At 39.1% G+C, this 21,433-nt stretch overlaps 1 protein-coding gene across 8 annotated transcripts in view; it reads left to right on the plus strand.

Moving 5' to 3' along the window:
* The window catches only part of PLXDC2 (plexin domain containing 2), a 328,341-nt gene that overhangs the window by 244,818 nt on the left and 62,090 nt on the right, over nt 1-21,433 (plus strand). For all 8 annotated transcript variants that reach the window (XM_087917531.1, XM_087917532.1, XM_087917536.1 and 5 more), the window contains one exon: nt 14,067-14,189. In XM_087917531.1, the coding sequence (XP_087773657.1) occupies nt 14,067-14,189 (123 nt within the window). The remainder of the gene's footprint in view (nt 1-14,066; nt 14,190-21,433) is intronic.

Below are 21,433 nucleotides of genomic sequence, written 5' to 3' on the forward strand. Positions count from 1 at the left end.
ACTTTTGATAATGCTTTCCTTTTCCTTTTTCCCCCTGGATTTTCATTATTGTAATCTTTTCCTAAATTTGCTATTGCATTGAAATCACCTAGCAGACATATGTTCTCATATTCCTGTTCTACTAATTTTCTGTATAGTTTGGTATAAAATTTTTCTTGTTTCTAATTTGGCACATATATCACTGTCAATAACATTTTCTTATAATTTATATAAACTTCTAACATCAAAATCCTACCCTCCTCACTGCATATACCTGTTTTGCTTGTAAATGTTCCCTAATATATATTGCTATCCTCCTCTTTTTTTGTTGGGCTAGAGATACGTATAAATCTCCTAACTTTGGTGCTTCTAAACAGTTTACTTTGATGTTTCTGGATATGTGTTTCTTGAAGGCATATAATATCTAAGTTCAATTTCTGTAGTTTAGTTATTGTTTTTTCCTCTTAATTTGTGAATTTAAACCATTGATGTTAATGGAAATCAATTTGATTTCTTCTGCCATCTTACTCTGTAGTTGTTTCTTGTTGAAGCTTATTTGCTCTCATTTGGTGTCTTGTTCTTATGCCTCTCTTTCCACTTCTTCCTGCTCTCTTTCCTCTTGTTCTGTTTCTCTTTCCTCCACCCGATCTTCTTGGCTCCTACTTTCCACATCCTCTTTGCTGTTCTGTTCTTCTCCTGATACCACATACATTTCAAAGAATTCCCTCGCCTTTTCTATACTGTCTATTTTAATTTTTTTATCCTGCCATGATATTAACATTCCCTCTGGGATGAGCCATTTGAACAGGATGTTATTCTTATTCTGTTGGGCGGCCAGGAATCTGTATTTCTTTCTATGTTCCCTTATTCTCCTTGGAATTTGTTTCAATGTTACAATTTCTGTTCCCTTGAATATCAGCGGTTCATCTCTTGTCACTTTGTATATCTCATCTCTCAGTTGTTTCTTTGAGAATCGTATATGAACCTCTCTTGGAAGTCTAAAACATCTTGTATAGTTGGTATATATTCTATATACTTCGTCGATTTCCCTTCAAACCTCTTGGCTCTCCTTTTGTAATGCTTCTGCTATGAGATCTGCTGTTAATTTGGGCAAGTCCTCCCCCCTTTCTTCTGTTACGTTCTGAAATCTGAGGAAGAAATCAGCCTTTTCCATCTCCAAATATGCAATTGCCTCTTCTAATTTCCTGTTCTCTCCCATTAATTTCTGTTCTATTGATTCTACTTTCTTATCTGTTTGTTCAACCTTTGCCTCTACAGCTTTCCTTTTTAATAGTAGTCTTTACTACTATTTGTTGAATTGTACTTATCTTCTTGTCTAGTTTCCCTATTTTACTTTTCATTTCCCCCATTTCAGTTTTAAAGTCTGCGTGGTTTCTCACCATCGTTTCTTATACTGTTGTTAATGCCATTTGAATTGTTTGCATATTTGATACCTGACTCACCTTCTCAGGATTCAGCATACCCTCTATCAAACGTTGTCCTGCTGGTGATATTATCGTTGATGTTGGGTTGGATGTTTTTTTCTTCCCAATCTTAGCAGTAGTTGTCATAGTGGACATCTTAGGCTTCCCAAATCTACCTGTTTTCTTAAGAAAGTCTTCCAATATTATCATCCGTTGTATCATATCCCTTCTGCATTTTCTATGTTTATCTCTTCCATTTTATCTTATTCTAATCCCTTCAGTTTATCACTACAAGGTCTAATATACTTAGTAATATCTCTCCTTAATTTTATGCACACTTTATATATATATATATATGTATGTATTTATACAACAACGTAAAACTAAATATCACTATTGTTTATAATCTATGATAGTCTGTAACCCGCTTAATTTTCTGATCTTATTTAATCCTTTTAGTAAATTAATTAAATATAATTCTAAATACACTGCTCAAAAAAATAAAGGGAACACAAAAATAAGACATCCTAGATCTGAATGAATGAAATATTCTTATTAAATACTTTGTTCATTACATAGTTGAATGTGCTGACAACAAAATCACACAAAAATTATCAATGGAAATCAAATTTAGCAACCCATGGAGGTCTGGATTTGGAGTTACACTCAAAATTAAAGTGGAAAAAAACACCACAGGCTGATCCAACTTTTACGACTTTGATGTAATGTCCTTAAAACAAGTCAAAATGAGGCTCAGTAGTGTGTGTGTGGCCTCAATGTGCCCGTATGACCTCCCTACAATGCCTGGGCATGCTCCTGATGAGGTGGTGGATGGTCTCCTGAGGGATCTCCTCCCACACCTGGACTAAAGCATCCCCCAACTCCTGGACAGTCTGTGGTGCAACATGGCTTTAGTGGATGGAGCGAAACATGATGTCCCAGATGTGCTCAATTGATTTCAGGCCTGGGGAATGGGCGGGCCAGTCCATAGTATCAATGCCTTCATCTTGCAGGAACCGCTGACACAGTCCAGCCATATGAGGTCTAGCATTGTCTTGCATTAGGAGGAACCCAGGGCCAACCGCACCAACATATGGTCTCACAAGGGGTCTGAGGATCTCATCTCGGTACTTAATGGCAGTCATGCTACATCTGGCGAGCACATGGAGGGCTGTGCAGCCCCCTAAAGTAATGCCCCCCCACACCATTACTGACCCACTGCCAAACTGGTCATGTGGGAGGATGTTGCAGGCAGCAGAACATTCTCCATGGGGTCTCCAGACCCTGTCATGTCTGTCACATGTGCTCATATGAATCTGCTTTCATCTGTGAAGAGCACAGGGCGCCAGTGGTGAATTTGCCAATCTTAGTATTCTCTGGCAAATGCCAAATGTCCAGTTGGGCTGTAAGCACTAGCCCCACCTGTGGACATCGGGCCCTCATACCACCCTCATGGAATCTGTTTCTGACCATTTGAGCAGCCACATGCACATTTGTGTCCCGCTGGAGGTCATTTTGCAGGGCTCTAGCAGTGCTCCTCCTGTCCCTCCTTGCGCAAAGGCGGAGGTAGCGGTCCTGATGCTGGGTTGTTGCCCTCCTATGACCTCCTCCACGTCTCCTGATGTACTGGCCTGTCCCCTGGTAGCGCCTCCATGCTCTGGACACTACGTTGACAGAAACAGCAAACCTTCTTGCCACAGCTCGCATTGATGTGCCATCCTGGATGAGCTGCACTACCTGAGCCACTTGTGTGGGTTGTCGACTCTGTCTCATCCTACCACTAGAATGAAAGCACTGCCAGCATTCAGAAGTGACCAAACCATCAGCCAGAAAGCATAGGTACTGAGAAGTGGTCTGTGGTCACCACCTGCAGAACCACTCCTTTATTGGGGATGTCTTGCTAACTGCCTATGCTTTCCACCTGTTGTCTATCCATTTGCACAACAGCATGTGAAATTGATTGTCAGTCAGTGCTGCTACCTAAGTGGACAGTTTGATTTCACAGAAGTGTGATTGACTTGGAGTTACATTGTGTTGTTTAAGTGTTCCCTTTATTTTTTTGAGCAGTATATAATAGCTTATATAGTAAACATATATAATTCAATAAATATAGATAAATATGTGTGTGATTGTTTTCTTATATACTATATCTTATAACATTCTTATAGTTCAGTTAAGTCTATGAATAATATATAGCCATTAATTAGTTATACATCAATTAATTAACTAGTTGTTATCCGAGGTATCAAATTGTGGATTGAGTTGTTGTGTTCAATCAAAAAAGAAGAACCAACCTCTTCCCTGGTCCAACACCTCAAAACCACAGGACATGAGATTGACTTAAAAAATATCAGAACTATCGCCAAAACCGAACACTTCAACAACAGAATAATCAGAGAAGCCATAGAGATAGAAAAATGCCCACACAGCATGAGTAAACGAGATGACACCTCCTGCCTACCAGCCATTTGGAAACCCGTCCTCATGAACAGACGAGTACCTAACATGAAGAATGACACCAGACCCACACCCAAGAGGCCCACACAAGATGCCACCACCACACTTCCACGTAAAAAGCAGACTCACACCCACACAGATGAGACACGACCACGGACCAGAAGCCGCACCTCAGCTGCATCACTACCTGCTTCAAACCCCTCTGATCCATACATGAAGCGAACTGATGCCCACCATGAAGATGCAGCACCAAACAACTACAACCTTATGCAGAATCCATCAACTCACACGTAAGAAACTCATTCCAATTCATCGAGATCATAAAGAAACAAAACTTACAACCTAGCGACCTACTAGTAAGCTTCGATGTCATATCCCTCTTCACCCAAGTGCCAATAAAAGAAGCCTTGACAGCCATCCAAAACAAATACAACCCCCCCCAAGCACATCCTAGATCTAACCAACCACTGCCTATCCAATACATACTTCACCTACAATGAACAAAAATACAAACAAATAGAAGGAGCACCCATGGGATCACCCCTCTCACCTGTCATCGCAAACCTCTACATGGAACACTTTGAAACACAAGCTCTAGAAAAATACGACCACAAACCCAAACTCTGGCTCAGATACGTAGATGACACCTTCATAATCTGGCCACATGGGAAAGAAAAACTGAACAACTTCCTCACACACCTCAACAGCCTACACCCCAAAATACAATTCACCATGGAAACAGAAGCCAACAACCAACTTCCCTTCCTAGATGTCTTGGTATACAAAGATCCAATGGCTCCCTAGGACACACCATCTACCAGAAGAAAACACATACTAACCGCCATCTACATGCACTCTCACACCACCACCCAGCACAGATCAATTCCGTAGCCAAGACACTCATCTCCAGAACAAAATGCTTAGCCGATGAACAACACCAAAAACCGAACTACACACTCTCACCAACGTACTTGCAGCCAATGGATTCCAAAGAAAGAAGATTACCCACCTAATCCAAAAAGAAACCCCAACCAAAATCCAAGACAGAGAACAAGAAAACGGCAAAGCCCTCCTCCCATATATAAAAGGCACTACAGACAAAATTAGCAAGATCCTCCAAAAACACAACATCAAAACAGCATTCTGCACAAACAGAAAAATATCCACCATCCTAAGAAACCCCAAAGACAAAATCGAATTAGAAAACCAAGGAGTATATGAAATCCCCTGCACTGCCTGCCCTACCACATACATTGGACAAACTAACAGAAGAATAAGTGCACGCATTGAAGAACATAAGAACTCAATCAAAAAGAAGAAACGACCTCTTCCCTGGTCCGACACCTCAAAGCCACAGGACATGAAATTGATTTTAAAAATACCAGAACTATCGCCAAAACCAACACTTCAACAGCAGAATAATCAGAGAAGCCATAGAGATAGAAAACGCCCACACAGCATGAACAAACGAGATGACACCTCCCGCCTTCCAGCCATTTGGAAACCCGCCTCATGAACAGACGAGTACCTAACATGAAGAAGGACACCAGACCCACACCCATCAGAGCCACACAAGATGCCACCACCACACTTCCATGTAGAAAACAGACTCCCACCCACTCAGAAGATGAGACACGACCATGGACCAGAAGCTGCACTGCAGCTGCATCACTACCCACTTCAAACCCCTCCGAGCCATACATGAAGCAAACCGACACCCACTATGAAGATGCAGAAGGACCACGAACTCGAAGCCAAACAGCAAGATCACAACTCACCAGCTCAAATCCCCCAGCAACTAAGACTAACCTGAGCACAACCAAGCCCCCACCTGAACAGAACACGCCTCCAACCAATCAGAACACGGCTAACCCCCAACCAATCAGAACACAGCCAAACCCCTACCAATGAGAACACACCCCCACCCAATCAAGTCCCACCCCCACTGGCAGTTAAAAGGAGGAAGCAGCTGCAATCTCACATTACTCTGAGAAGCACAGAGCCGGAGACAGAAGCCTGAAGATGATGAATGAGACTTCATCGAAACGTTGCCTAGATACTTCGAATCTTACGCGGGAGAAAACCCGAACAACCAAAGATCCACATATATATATATATAGCTTTAGAATATATATATTGCTTTAGATTTTTTTTCAATATACACTTTTGAATTTAATATTTAGAAACTATTCAGCTTTCTTCTTCTTCCTTCTTTTCCCTTCTCCACAAGGTCACATTATTGTCCTCATTTCCTGTTTCCTCAGTCATCTTTAAATACTTAGTCACTTTCACTCTCAAACTGCATGGTCACAGCTTTCTATCAAAATGGTTCCACTCTCCATTCAACTACAGTTTTCCATTAAAGTTCCAATTGTTCTCTTTAATGTCTCTTTTCTGCTCTCCTAGTAATCAATCCAAATCGTAGAAATTTTAAGTTTTTATTCACAGAGTCTCGATCTTTTCTTCTGCGGTGCTCTCTCTCAGCTGTCAAACTGTTCTGATTCCTCCTCTCCCTTTCGCTCCGCTATCCCCCACCAATTAGCCGCTGTATTCACTCTCTCCGGAGACTCCCTCTGTCAAAGTCTTTCACAGGGTATCTTCTCTCACCTCTCAAAAACTGTCCCAGTCTGCCGTTCTTCTTCTGATGTCTTGCATTGATTCAGTTTCCTGCTTCCCGATCGCAGCTGACTGTCACAGCTTTGGACCCGGGTTTCTTTCGTGCTGGATTCAAAGGACTTCCCCTCGTTGCAGTGGGAGGTTGCTTTCCTCCAGTCTGCTCCTAAGCTTCCCCTTCTAAGTCGAGTGTCTCTCCAAGCTTCAGAAGCTCTTTGTGGTATGTGGTCTAGATGTCGGATAAAACATCAAAGAGGACTCTGTCTATATTCACTGGTCATATAATTTCAGTCTTTGTTGTAACCAGGAAAAAATAGGCTTGTAATAAAGATACAAGAAAGTATGGGTTAGAAAGGGCTATGATTCTGTCTTAAGAGCAAATATCTGCTTTAAGGTAGGAAGCAGCCAAATAATTTTAGGTACTCAAATTGAAGCCAGTTGTGGATGAATGATGATAAAGATGGTGATGATGATTACTATTACAACTGTGGTATACAAAAGGGAAACCAAAAACAGACAAACAAAAACTACCCTGATTTTAAAATATTAAATATTATACAAATCCCTGCCATATGAAATAATATTGATCAGAATTTCCAGAGGTATAGCAAATATGTCACATACTGATATGCCATATTCAATGTCTCCTGTTAGTGTTCTGCTATAGTTTTCATCTTCAATTTCAGTGGAATTTATTTTTGAGAATAATTACTAGTAGAGCAGGCATGATACTTGTCTGGCTTAAATAAGAACTGAAAAACTTACACATTTTGAAGGCCTCAGCAAGTGGGAGTAAATCCCTTATACCCTGTTATGCTAATCTCTGCATTTTCAACATGACAGTGTGATATTATATGATTACATAAGCAGTACTGTTATCTTTGAACCCTCTGGGCAAGAAGAAGAGTTTAAATAAAGTTTTATCTTTTAAAAGGGACTCTTTGCAAATGTTGACTTTCAGCATAATAGTCTGTCCCATAAAGTCACATTGACTGGCTATACTCAAAGAGCGTAGTAATCTGTGATCATTGGGAGTATTCATCAGACAAAACCATTCCTTGTGTAATCATTGCTGGTAGACAGTTGTGTTTTCAGCTTAGTAAGCACTTCCTGTATCACTAAGCTTTTAACATATGGTTTCACCATGCACTGTCTCAGTTGTAAAAACTAAGCCTCTTCTTTGACAAACAGCCTGAGCTTTCTCTGTTGTATTGAGAAAAACCACTCTGAGGTTAAGCTGCTTCACCAAAATACGTGTTCTGTAGATGCAAAACCGCTCTATAACTAATATGCTCACATTTTCAATCCATATGTAAATTCAATTATTGCTAAAGGAAATTTGGGAAGAAAGTTATTCCGGATCTATTGATGACATGATGTTTATTTATATGATTCCTTGTTACTAAATATGGCAATAATATAAATTGTCTCTTTTCTTTTTCTCTCCTGATGTGTAGCTGAAGATTGAAAGGTAGGGAGTAAGAGTGGACATTTCTGAAAGGACAGAGATCAGTAATGGAACTGAAAATCTATTCCTGAACATCACATGTCAGAACACAAGCAATGCTCTGCTGGATCAGACAGACCCCCTAGCCCAACAGTCTATTCTCATAGCAGCCAACTAATTAGCCTTCCAGCAGAAGGTTTTCAGAGGCAGTCACATTGCTATCAAGGCTACTAGCCATGAATCATCATGACTTCAGTGAATTGTACCAACTCTTTTTTGAAGTCAGTTGAGTTGGTATCCGGCATTAAATCTACAGGTGAAACTCGAAAAATTAGAATATCGTGCAAAAGTTCATTTATTTCAGTAATGCAACTTAAAAGGTGAAACTAATATATGAGATAGAATCATTACATGCAAAGCAAGATAGTTCAAGCTGCGATGTGTCATAATTGTGATGATTATGGCTTACAGCTCATGAAAACCCCAAATCCACAGTCTCAGAAAATTAGAATATTACATGCAATCAATAAAACAAGGATTGTACGTAGAACATTATCGGACCTCTGAAAAGTATAAGCATGCATATGTACTCAGTACTTGGTTTGGGCCCCTTTTGCAACAATTACTGCCTCAATGCGGCATGGCATGGAAGCTATCAGCCTGTGGCACTGCTGAGGTGTTATGGAAGACCAGGATGCTTCAATAGCGGCCTTCAGCTCTTCTGCATTGTTTGGTCTCATGTCTCTCTTCTTTCCCTTGGTAATGCCCCATAGATTCTCTATGGGGTTCAGGTCAGGCGAGTTTGCTGGCCAATCAAGCACAGTAATCCCACGGTCATTGAACCAGGTTTTGGTGCTTTTGGCAGTTTGGGTAGGTGCCAAGTCCTGCCGGAAAATGAAGTCAGCATCCCCACAAAGCTCATCTGCAGAAGGAAGCATGAGGTGCTCCAAAATCTCCTGGTAGATGGTTGTGTTGACCCTGGACTTAATGAAGCACAGCGGACCAACATCAGCAGATGACATGGCTCCCCAAATCAACACAGACTGTGGAAACTTCACACTGGACTTCAAGCATCTTGCAGTGTGTGCCTCTTCATTCTTCCTTCAGACTCTGGGTCCTTGGTTTCCAAATGAGATGCAAAAGTTGTTCTCATCAGAAAAGAGGACTTTGGACCACTGAGCAACAGACCAGCTCTGTTTTTCTTTAGCCCAGATAAGACGCTTCTGATGTTGTTTGTTGTTCAGGAGCGGCTTGACAAGAGGAATACGACATTTGAAGCCCATGTCCAGGATCCGTGTCTGTGTGGTGGCTCTTGATGCACTGACTCTAGCCTCAGTCCACTCCTTTTGAAAGTCCCCAACACTTTTGAATGGCCTTTTCCTGACAATCCTCTCCAGGCTGCGGAGGCACCTATTTTTTCCACACTTTTCCCTTCCACATAACTTTCTATTAATGTGCTTTGATACAGCACTTTGGGAACATCCAACTTCTTTTGCAATTACCTTTTGAAGCTTTCCCTCCTTATGGAGGGTGTCAATGATGGTTTTCTGCACAACTGTCAGGTCATCAGTCTTTCCCATAATTGTGATTCCTACTGAACCTGACTAAGAGACCATTTAAAAGCTCAAGGATCCTTTGCAGGTATTATGGCTTAATTAGCTGATTAGAGTGCATACTTTGAGCCTAGAATAATGAACCTTTTCACAATATTCTAATTTTCTGAGATTGTGGATTTGTGGTTTTCATGAGCTGTAAGCCATAATCCTCTCAATTATGCCACATCACGGCTTGAACTATCTTGCTTTGCATGTAATGAGTCTATCTCATAATTAGGTTCATTAAGTTGCATTACTGAAATAAATGAACTTTTCCACAATATTCTCATTTTTCGAGTTTCACCTGTAGTGGTAGTTCCATAGAATCTAGTGGTAATGAATTCCAGTCTTAAATATCGCATGTTGTATAAAAATATTTTTGTCTTACAGGATTAAATTTCATTAGATGAATTTGATTCTAATATTTGGGAAGGGAAAATAGCTTCTTTTTGTCTTCACCATACATAATGTTATATACCTCATTCCAATTCATTCTCATTAGTTTATTCTCTAGTCTAAAAAGCCCCAAGTTTCACAATCTTTCCTCTTAGAGAATCTGCTTCAGCTGCTTGCTCATCTTAGTTGGCTCCTCTGAACTGCACCCAACATTTTACATGCACTCACACCACTGATTTATATAAAGGCATTATAATGTTGGCATCTCTGTTTTCAATACTTTAATTATCCCTAACATGCTGTTGAATCTTTTTATAGCAAATGTATATTGTGTCAATACCATGACCAAATCCTTTACCATTTCAAGATCTCTTTACTCATCAGTCACTGTCAGCTCTGATCTCATTTGTTTGTATGAATAGTTTGGATGCTTGGCACCATTTTGCTCAAATTGAATAACACCTGCCATTTTGATGCTCGCTCCTCTATTAAAATTGCCTTCATTTTAAGTCTGTGCCTAATGCAATATATTTTATAATATTTTATTCTTAGGCTTATGTTATTGGACTATAGGCTAATACTGAAATAATAAAAAGTAGATCCTACCTAGTCAGGTTTCTTTACCTTGTGCTCAGGAACATATAAAGCTTGGAATAAATGAAATGGATTTTATACTTCAAGGCACAATGTTGGGCGGGGAGAAGAGTTTAACATATTTATTATGATATAGATTCGATTCTAGTTGTCTGTAATAGCTATAAATAGACATACACTTAAAATGAAGGTGGTTTTAAGAAGGGAAAAAGTATCGAGTGGCAGATATTATACGATGTGAGCAAATTGGTGCCAAAAATCTTAAAGTTGAGGAAGAATTATCTTACCCTTCCTTGCATTTTTTTATGAATTGTAATCTACATCATTGACTGTATATCAATATAAAGGAGGAAAAACTGAATTAAGAAAATATGGCATCTAAAACCAGAAGAGAGGAATTTGGTAAAGATCTGAGCAAAATTCAATCTACTATGGAAATTTCTCACAGCTTGACAGCATCCATTGGAATTTTTTAAATACCTGTCCCATTTTGCAAGTAGAATTTCCACATTTGGGGTAGCCATCTTTTGACAAACAGTACCACTGAGTGCTATTAGGTGAGTGCTGTTAAAAAGTGTAAGTAATACACTTTATTATTTGAGTGTGCCATCCATATTACTAAATGGAAGTCATGGAGCATTTATAACAAAAGCCCTTATTTCAGCAGCTGCACTAGTCATTTCTATGTTTTTAAATTTCCTAGTTTATCCTCTAAATTATATTGCATTTTTAATCTCCTTTAGTAACTTACTAATTACATTAATTGATTCCAGTAGTTTAGAACATAGTGTCATATGATTTGATCTATAAATCAGCTTTCTCCAAGATACTTTTTTTTTTTAGAATGTTGAATTTGAACTCCTATGATTCACAGCTAGCATATGCTTGTTTGGGATTGTGATAGTTTAGGTCCAATACATCTGAAGAGAACCAAGATCAGGAAGATTTCAGAAGCTTCAATATCCTTTCAAAAAAGAAGATTAAATACTTTAGGAAACTGTAGATTTGGAATTATTTCACAGACTCCTGTAGCATCAACTAAGAGCAAAAGCTATTGGAAAACTGGATCTTAGACAATGTAAACTAGTTTTTGCCAAATTTCTGTGGAAATCTATTCAAGAATCTGCTTAGCTGACATTGTGGTTGATTCAGTGTGTAAGTGGGAATGATAAAATGTTCAATACATCAAGTAAAATTCTACAGTTGCTTTTGTAATTGAGGTGACATACAAATAGATTAAATAAATAAGTATTCATTTAAATCTGATTAATCTTGTAGCTTTCCAGCTTTTATTGATTGGAATTGTCATTTGATCCTAGAAACTATGATAAACTTGTAATTATTTTTCTCTCTTTAAGAAAAAGGTTAAAAGCATCCTTGATATTTACTAAGGAATGTAATTTAAAGATGAAATTATAGTTTTCCAGTTGCTTGGTGGATACATTTTGCAGCATTGCCTATAAGTTGCATCATTTGGGAATAATGTGAAGACATCCATTGAATGTGGTTACTTTAGAAAGAAATTACAAATCTGACATGAATCAAAATAATAGCAACAGTACTTCATTAGATTTATTTTTCCCTACAATTTCACTGCTCTGAATCCTTGTGCAAGAAATATATCCATGACTGTGCATAAGCATAGCTCTCAAAAGGTTGTGCTACGTAAGTGTGGTAATCTTTAAAATGCCCATTGCTGAAGAAGCCCACCATCAAGGAATTGAATGACTGCAGAGCAGTTGCTCTAACATCTGTAGTTATGAAAATCTTTGAAAGGCTAGTGCTGTCCCACCTGAAAACCATCACAGATCCGCTGTTAGGTCCCATGCAGTTTGCATACCAAGAAAATAGATCAACAGATGATGCTGTTAATATGCCTCTGCACTACATCCTACAACACCTTGAATCTCCAAATACAAGGCTCCTCTTTGTAGACTTCAGTTTAGCATTCAATACCATCATTCCAGACATTCTTCTAACTAAATTAAACCAACTAGCAGTATCTGAACACACTTGTAAGTAGATCATAAGCTTCTTAGCAGAAGGTGACGCAAGGTAGAATCACATCTGATACTTGTACAATTAGTACAGGGACCTCCCAAGGCTTGTGTGCTTTCTCCACTTCTCCCTATATGTCAATGACTTTCTTCACTTCTCTTCTCCCCATATATCAATCTCAATTGATGCATCTGTTAAAATACTGAAGTTTGCAGATGACACAACAGTGATTGGTCTCATTCGAGTCAATGACAAATCTGCATACAGACAGGAGGTTGTACAACTTGCCTCATGGTGTAACCGGAACAATCTGGAACTGAGCATACTTAAAACCATAGAAATGGTGGTAGACTTTAGAAGAAACCCTCCCATCCTACCACGTCTTACAGTACTAAACAACACAGTATCAAAAGTAGAGACCTTCAAATTTCTAGGTTCTATTATATCACATGACCTAATATGGACACCTAACATCAAAAACGTCATCAAAAAGCACAAAAAGAATGTTCTTTCTGCGCCAACTCAGAAAGCTCAAGCTGACCAAGGAGCTACTGATACAGTTCTACAGAGGAATTATTGAGTCTGTCATCTGCACCTCTATAACTGTCTGGTTTGTTTCTGCAACCCAACAGGATAGTCACAGACTTCAAAGGATAATTAGGACTGCAGAAAAAACAATTACTACCAACCTGCCTTCAGTTGAGGACCTGTATACTGTACAAGTCAAAAAGAGGGCAGTGAAAATAGTTACAGACCCTTGACATTCCGAACATAAACTGTTTCAACTCCTTCCCTCAAAACGACGCTAATGGCACACCAGAACAACTAGACACAAGAACAGTTTTTTCCCAAACGCCATCACTCTGCTAAACAAATAATTGCCTCAACACTGTCCAACTATTTACAAAGTCTGCACTATTATTAATCTTCTCATCACTTCTTATCACCCATCCCCTCCCACCTGTGACTGTATGATTGTAACTTTGTCGCTTGTATCCTTACAATCTATATTGACTGTTTCCTACTATGATTTAATTGCTTATTGTACTCTATGAGTATTATTAAGTGTTGTACCTTATGATTCTTGACAAATGTATCTTTTCTTTTATGTATAATGAGAGTATTTGCACCAAGACAAATCCCTTGTGTGTCCAATCACACTTGGCCAATAAAGAATTCTAATCTTCTAATCTAAAAAAAAATGCCACAATATGCATGGTAGTTTTCACATAGTAAGAGGCAATCAAACTTGTGAATCAAGAAGATCCTTGTGTAATTGTTTAAATTTTCCCCTTTTCAAACTGGTTGCTAATCACAAACCCTCCCTAAAACTTTGCTAAACTTTGAAGTAGATTTTTTTTCCTTTCAAGTTTGATCCTTCTTTTTTGCTTTTATATTTATTTTTTTCCATCACTGAAATTCTGATGTTCTTTAGCAACTCAGATTCATTCATAAAGACTGAAAATAATTCTAAGATACTCTGGCAGCCTCTAATTAAGAGTAGCATGTATTATCTTTTTAATGATAAGTGATGTGATTTTGCTATTTGTTCTCTTTTTACAGGGTTTATTTACACAGGAGAAGTTGTGCATCAGATGTTAACAGCAACACAGTATATTGCACCCTTGATGGCCAATTTTGACCCCAGCGTTTCGAGAAATTCTACTGTAAGATACTTTGATAATGGTAAGCATGAATAGTTTTGTTCAGATTACTTTTAGTTTAGCTGCTGTTTGTTTCCCTTTGTAGGAAATTACACAGTGGATTGATCATAATATTTAGCTCTTTAAAATGTAATACATTTAATTAGCTATTCCTCTGCATATAAAACTTTAATTTAGTTAAAATTTTGCTGCTAGAGTCTCTAGGCATGTATTATCTATTATTATAATCCATAAAAGCTATAAAAGCTTTAGTTGTTATATAAAATTTCAGTTAGCATTGTTAAAAAAGTGAATCTATAGTGTTTTCTTTTTAGTACCATTTGCATAATAAATATCCATTAATGAATTAAAATATTTTTTATTTGTGTCATATTTTATATAAACATAGGGCATATTATAGAAACAGAGAGGTTAATAAACTTCATAAAGATAATTGAAGTGTCAGTACCGTATAATATTTGAATAACCCTGCCTTTATTTACTGCTCTCAAAGGTCAGTATCTGACATAAAATTGTAACATGCAAAAACAAAATCCAATTTTGTTGCTGGAACTGTACAAAGAATATATATATATATATATATATGAGTTAATTAAGCCATCCACTCTTTTATAGATTTACAAAACATAAAAGTCGGAAGGAATATTGTAAATCATTTAGTCCAGCTTACCAGTTCACTTATCAGAATCCACTACTGTAAGGTATTCCTGGCAGCTGCTACCCTGCCAATTCAAAATTTTCAGCAAAAAGGAATCTATCATTCAGATTTTTAATTCTGATATATTGATCTTTGTCCTGTTTTAAATAGGGAAAATATCTTCCTCTGACTGCCATTTATGTATTAGTCGACGGCTGTTCTGTGTGCAGCTTGACAGACAGCTAACACCCACCACCCCACCCCCGTTCTTCAGTGAAAAAGTCCATGGCATGGATCTGAATGTTTTGTTGTAAGAACAGGGTACGGTGAAACTGAGGAAATAAAAATAGTGAAAATAAAATATAAATACGAGATAGACAGCATTAACCAACAACCAACATAACAACCAACAAATAAGCAGCCTGAACTTCACGAGCAATGCTCTGTGTGAGGGACGTCGCCAGTTTCCAGTTGTGTCATGGTCGAAATGGCTGGTTGTGGTGGGACTCATCTCTGGTGGGGGATGAGTCTGCCTACCAAGATGAGATGGAGCAGTTGTTTTCATCGTGTGGAGACAATAACTTGGTTGTCGATACCATTAAGACCAATGAGTTATAATGGACTATGGAAAGAACAGATCAGACATGCAGACCTTGCTTATCAATGGAGACCGAGTAAAGCAAGTGACCAGTTTTAAGTTTCTGGATTTTACCATAAAAGAGAACCTGACCTGGGATGCTCACATTGTAGCATTAGTCAAAAGGGCCCAGCAGAGATTATGCTGCCTGAGACTTCTCAGAAAACAACAACTGAATGAAAAACTGCTGGTGACCTTCTACTGCTGTACCATAGAGAATATATTTACTGCACTTCTGTATGGTTTGCCGATTGCACAGTGGCAGATAGCACTCCAGAGAGTTAATGTCATTGTACAGAAGTTCATTGGTTGCCCTCTTCCCTCTTTGGAAGAGCTTTATAGCTCCCACTGCCTTAAGAAAGTTCAAAACATTCTCAAAGATCCATCTCATCCTGGGCACCTTTTTTTTGAACTATTACAATCTGGCAGACAGTACAGGATAATAAAACCAAGGACAAATAGGCTGAAAAACAGCTTCTATCCCAGGGCAGTAACTCTATTGAATTCTACTGAATAGTACAATATTAATGCAATATCAGGGGTTTTCAATTCAGTGTATAGAATGTGAAGGATGTGTGTTTGTGTTTATTTTAATAGTCCTAATGTACACTGAAGATGGTATTTAATTTTGTTGTACAAAGTGCAATGACAATAAAGTAAACTAAACTAAATGTGCTTCTGTCTTCTCCAAAGGCTGACAGAAAATGGAGCCTGGCTTCAGATGATATTGTTAGGTTTATCTGTCCCCGGCCACTAGATGGAGCTAGAGCAACAACAGCATAATATTTACATTTTATTTTTATTTTTATTTATTTTATTTTATTTGTCAATTGTTTACAAGATAATAAGTATAAGTGTATACATAGTTATGAATACATGAAATGGGTACATATAAGAAAAATAAAAATAAAAGAAACAATAGGACAGGGACGGTAGGCACGTTGGTGCGCTTATGCACGCCCCCTACAGACCTCTTAGGAAAGGGGTGAGGTCAATAGTAGACAGTCTAAGGTTAAAGTTTTTGGGGTTTGGGGAAGAAACTACAGAGTCAGGTAGAGTATTCCAGACATTGATCACTCTGTTGCTGAAGTCGTATTTCCTGCAATCAAGCTTGGTGCAGTTAACCTTGAGTTTGTATCTGTTGTGTGCTCTTGTGTTGTTATGGTTGAAGCTGAAGTATTCATTGACAGGTAGGACATTGCAATGTATGATTTTATATACCATGCTTAAGTCAGACCGAAGACGGCGTAATTCAAGGTTTTCTAGTTCTAGAATTTCAAGTCTGGTGGCATAAGGTATTCTACAACGAGTAGAGGAGTGGAGAACTCTTCTTGTGAAATATTTCTGGACTTTCTCAATTGTGCTAATATCAGATACGTAATGTGGGTTCCAGACTGATGAGCTGTATTCGAGTATTGGTCTAGCAAATGTTTTGTATGCTCTAGTTAGCAGTGTGATATTACCAGAGAAAAAGCTACGTAAGATTAGATTAACAACTCTTAATGCCTTTTTGGCTATGTAGTTGCAGTGGGCTCTAGCACTTAGATCATTAGAGGTGAGTATTCCAAGGTCCTTTACAGAGCTTGGATCATCAACAAGATCTTGACTATTCAGCTTGTATTTTATTTTCGGATTTTTTTTGCCAATATGTAAGACAGAGCATTTATTTGTTGAGATTTGAAGTTGCCATTTGTTTGACCATTCTGATACACAGTCAAGATCTTTTTGAAGGGTAGCAGTATTGTTCTGTGTATTGAACAGCTTTACATCATCAGCGAAAAGAACGCAGTTGCTCTTAATATGATCACAGAGGTCATTTATGTAGAGTATGAAGAGAGTTGGTCCTAGAACACTGCCTTGGGGGACAGCACTATTGACGGGTACAGAATTTGATAGGACGCTCCCAATTTTGACCATTTGTTGTCTGTTTGACAGGAATGCTTCTATCCAGTTATGCAGTTGTCCAGAGATACCATAGGATTTTATTTTTAGTAGTAGTTTGTCATGTACCACTGAATCAAAGGCTTTACAGAAGTCTATGTAGATTGCATCTATTGTTTTGCCCTGATCAAGTTGTGTAGTCCATATGTTTTTGCAGTGTAAGAGTTGCAGATTACAGGATAGTTTTTTTCTGAAACCAAATTGTTTATTGGAGAGTAGGTTGTATGTCTCTAAGTGGAGGATGGTGGATTGGTTAATAATTGATTCCATGACTTTACAGGAGACGCAGCATAAGGAGATTGGTCTGTAATTTTCAACTAGGCTAGGGTCTCCCTTTTTGAACATGGGAATGACTGTGGCTTGTGACCATAGGTTAGGCAAGGAGCTGGTCCTGAAAGATTTTTCAAAGATTATGCTTAGAGGTTTGGCTATGGCAGTGGATAGCTTTTTTAAGAAATAGGCACATATTCCATCCGGTCCAATAGATAGAGATGGTTTTAGATTGCGTAGTGCTTTTTCAACATTGTCTTCTGTAAAATCGATATGTATTAGATCATTGTAGTTATCTGTGGTTCGGCTAGGAAATACTGGGCATGATCCATTGCTGTTTACAAATACTGAGCCAAAAAATGTGTTAAAGATGTTGTTCTTTAATGGTGTTGTCATTGCAGTCTTTACCATTAGGTCCTATCAGGGGTGGGATGGACCTTAAATCTTTTAGTTTGTTGTTTACAAAATTGTAAAAAGCACTGGTGGAATTGGTGCTTAGAAGGTTTTCCTCTTGTTTAATGTGATAATTGGTGCATTCGGTCTTTATTTGGTGGGATAAATTTTTGTATCGGCTTTTGAAATTGGCAACGTGACCAGATTTGTTTTTCCGCCAGAGTGATCTCTTTTGGATTGAAGTTTCCTTATTGTTATGGGCAATCTGTTTTTTTGTTTTGTTTTGGGAGTAGTTGTTGGTACATATAGTTTGATGACTCTTTTGACTTCAAGTAAAAATATGTTGTAATGGTCTTCAACAGTATTGCATCCAGTGAATAGAGATTGCCAATCAAGGGATGAGAGATCATTGTCTATAAGATCATAGTTGCCTTTTTTTGAAGTTATAATTGGGGATTACGTCATTGTGGTGGTTTTTGTGTGGACGTATGTTGAGACAAAAGTCAATCATATTGTGGTTACTGCTGGAAAAGGGTTCTTTAGTTTGTATTCCGTAAATTAAATTCAAACTATTGCAGAAGATGAGATCGAGGCAGTTGTTTATTCTAGTGTTGTTGGTTACTAGTTATTCCAGTCCCAGATTTGTAACAGCATTGTAAAAGGTTGCATGTATGGTTTCAGTTGTACATTCATTTAGGGTCCAGTCAATATGAGGCAGATTGAAATCACCAAGAAAGATAAAAGGGTATGGGCAGGATGCTGCCCATGTTAGTAGTGAATTTAGCTTGTTTACATGTTCGATGTCATAATCAGGTGCTCTGTAACATAGTAAGAATCGAATTGTGATATTTAAGGATAGTTCACAGATAATGCTCTCAGGAAGAGCAAGCTCCTGGGTAACTTGGATATTTTTTAGATGTAAGGACTTTTTATAGAAGATAGCAACACCACCTCCTCTACGAATTTCACGATCTGATCGGTAAACATGATAGTCTCTTACTGTAGTAATGGAGTCAGGGAGAGATGCGTTGAGCCATGTTTCACAGACAAATATAATGTCGAATTTAGCCATATTTAGTAGGAGGAAAAATTCAGGTATTTTATTTACAAGGCTTCTTGCATTGAGTAGCTTGCATTTAAGGCCAGCAGTAGTTGGAATTGAGGTAGTTAGGGGCGTGCGTGCCTAGTCTTGGGTGATGGTGGATTGGTTGAGGTAGGGTTGTGGTTGAAGGTTAAAGCTGAGTTGCGGGATGTGTGACTTACTTTTGATACAGTCAGCATGGTGTGGTCTTAGTTTTCTCTTTTATAACTAGTCATGCTCAACTCCTTAATCCATCCATAAGGCTTGGGTTTTACCTCCTACACCATCCTACTTTTTGTCCTCTGTATGTATTCCAGCCTTTCCACTACTGTAAACTTCTGATTAATCTGGGATATTGGTGGATTTAGATTTTTTTTCATTTAGATTTAGAGGAAGAAGCATTGCAGCTATAGTATCTACATTCAGTAGAATTATTGCTGATTTAACAGCTTGAGTTCTGAAAAAATAATAGGTTTATCCACCTTTTAGCCTGGAGAGAACAAAATAATTTTATTAGTCTTTGATCACTGCAGCAAAGAGATTCCCTGCGAATTACAATCATAACAATAAAACACTCATAGTACACATACAATATATAGTATATGTATATAGAACAGTTTATATACATAATCTATAGTTACGTACTTATATATACCCTGACCACATTTAAGTAATCTTTAAAAATAATTATTTTTTCCTGCACACATTAGGTTAAAGTACCATGTTTCTCAGAAAATAAGGCTGGCCCTTATTTTCTTTTGACCCTCGAAAAAATGGCTAGGCCGTCTTTTGGGGGGTGACTTAATTTCTCCCCCCCCGCGCACCCTCTCCTAGAGCACCCCATGGGCAGCCATGCCTTGGTACCAGCCGCTCCTAACAGCCAATCATGGTGGAAGGTGGAAGGCTCCCTACTCCCGCCAAGTGCCTTTGATGCAGACCCAGCTATGGAGGCGGCTGCAGGCCTGCTCAGCAGGCAAGTAGCGGCAGTGTGGATGTCATCATCGGTGGGGCACTTTGCATCACGGGAACTTCGTCGACTGCCGCTGCTGCTTCCTCCACCACCATAGTTTTCCCTTCTACCCTCATCATGGCTTATGCTGCATTCGGAGTGCTGCCATTGGGCAAGACACAGAGGCTGGAGTCCCTGCTGAACATCACAGCAGTAGAGGAGAAGTGGGTCTTCCAGTGGGTGGAAGAACGGTTCAAGCGCATTCCTCCACCAGCAGCATTTCAGCCGCTTCTCAGGCAGGGGAGCTGCCTCCATAGCTTCCATGGTTTCCGCCGGTGGTGGCGCCTCTCTTGCCAACGCCATCTCCAACAACACCAGCAGCAGCGGCAGGACAGACCCCTCTACCAGTGAGAATCACCGGCCCTTTTGCAGGGGCATCACTTTGCTTGATGGCAGCTCCATCAACAACATCCTGCAAGTTGCTGAGTCATTCGGGCTTTGATGAGTGGAAGCGGCAGCAGGAGGGTGATGCCATCATTTCTCCCCCCACACACACAACTTGCTTTGCTTCCCACCCCACAGCTTCAGGTCACGGTCTCGTCCCCTGTATGGTTGGGCGCTCTCCCCTTGCTCCAGCCACCCAAAAAAACCCTGTGGACCTTTTCCCCCCTCTTTAAGTTTTCTTTATTCTCATTCCCTCCATCAGTTCCTAAGAATACAGACTGGCCAGGCAGCTTCCTCTTCCCCTCCCAGTAGTTTTAAAAAGGTAACCATCTATCCGTTTTGCCCTTTGAGCAGAGGCAAACCTTCCAACCCAAACATAAGAGAAAGGGAATCATCCTACAGACCCTTAGCACACCCTTAAATGCATTCCCCACCTTCATCTCCTTGAAGGACAGAAATAGGATGGAAATCCACCTCCTGGATTTCTCCTGGCAAATCCCAAAGAGAGAATCCTCTGGGAAGCTTGGTAGGAAAAGAAGGAGGGAGGGAGGGTTTCTGTCATGATCAGTTGTTTGGCGAGGAATTAGGGCCTCTCCTAATGGCAAGTTCCCCCCCTTCCCCCCTCCCCATTTCGCATATTTTAAATAGGCCTAAATTTGGGGGGAATGGCTTAATTTCACCTCATGCCTAGGAAACATGCTGGGGGAGCCGTATTGTTGGAGAAACACGGTACTAGTTGAAGAATGTGATTGGAGATTATGTTGTCCCTTGGAAGATTGGTTATAGTTTTATATAAAATTGATTATTTTAACTTGTGAAGCCATAGAGTTGTTTTGAAATTAAGCAAGCTAGAAATTAAATCAATGAATTAATTAAAAAAGTAGTTGCAAAATTTGCAACCTCAGATAAAATGA

This window comes from Pseudonaja textilis, chromosome Z (genome assembly GCF_049901715.1).
Source record: "Pseudonaja textilis isolate UNSWEBS1 chromosome Z, rPseTex1.2, whole genome shotgun sequence".
Classification (NCBI taxonomy): domain Eukaryota; kingdom Metazoa; phylum Chordata; class Lepidosauria; order Squamata; family Elapidae; genus Pseudonaja; species Pseudonaja textilis.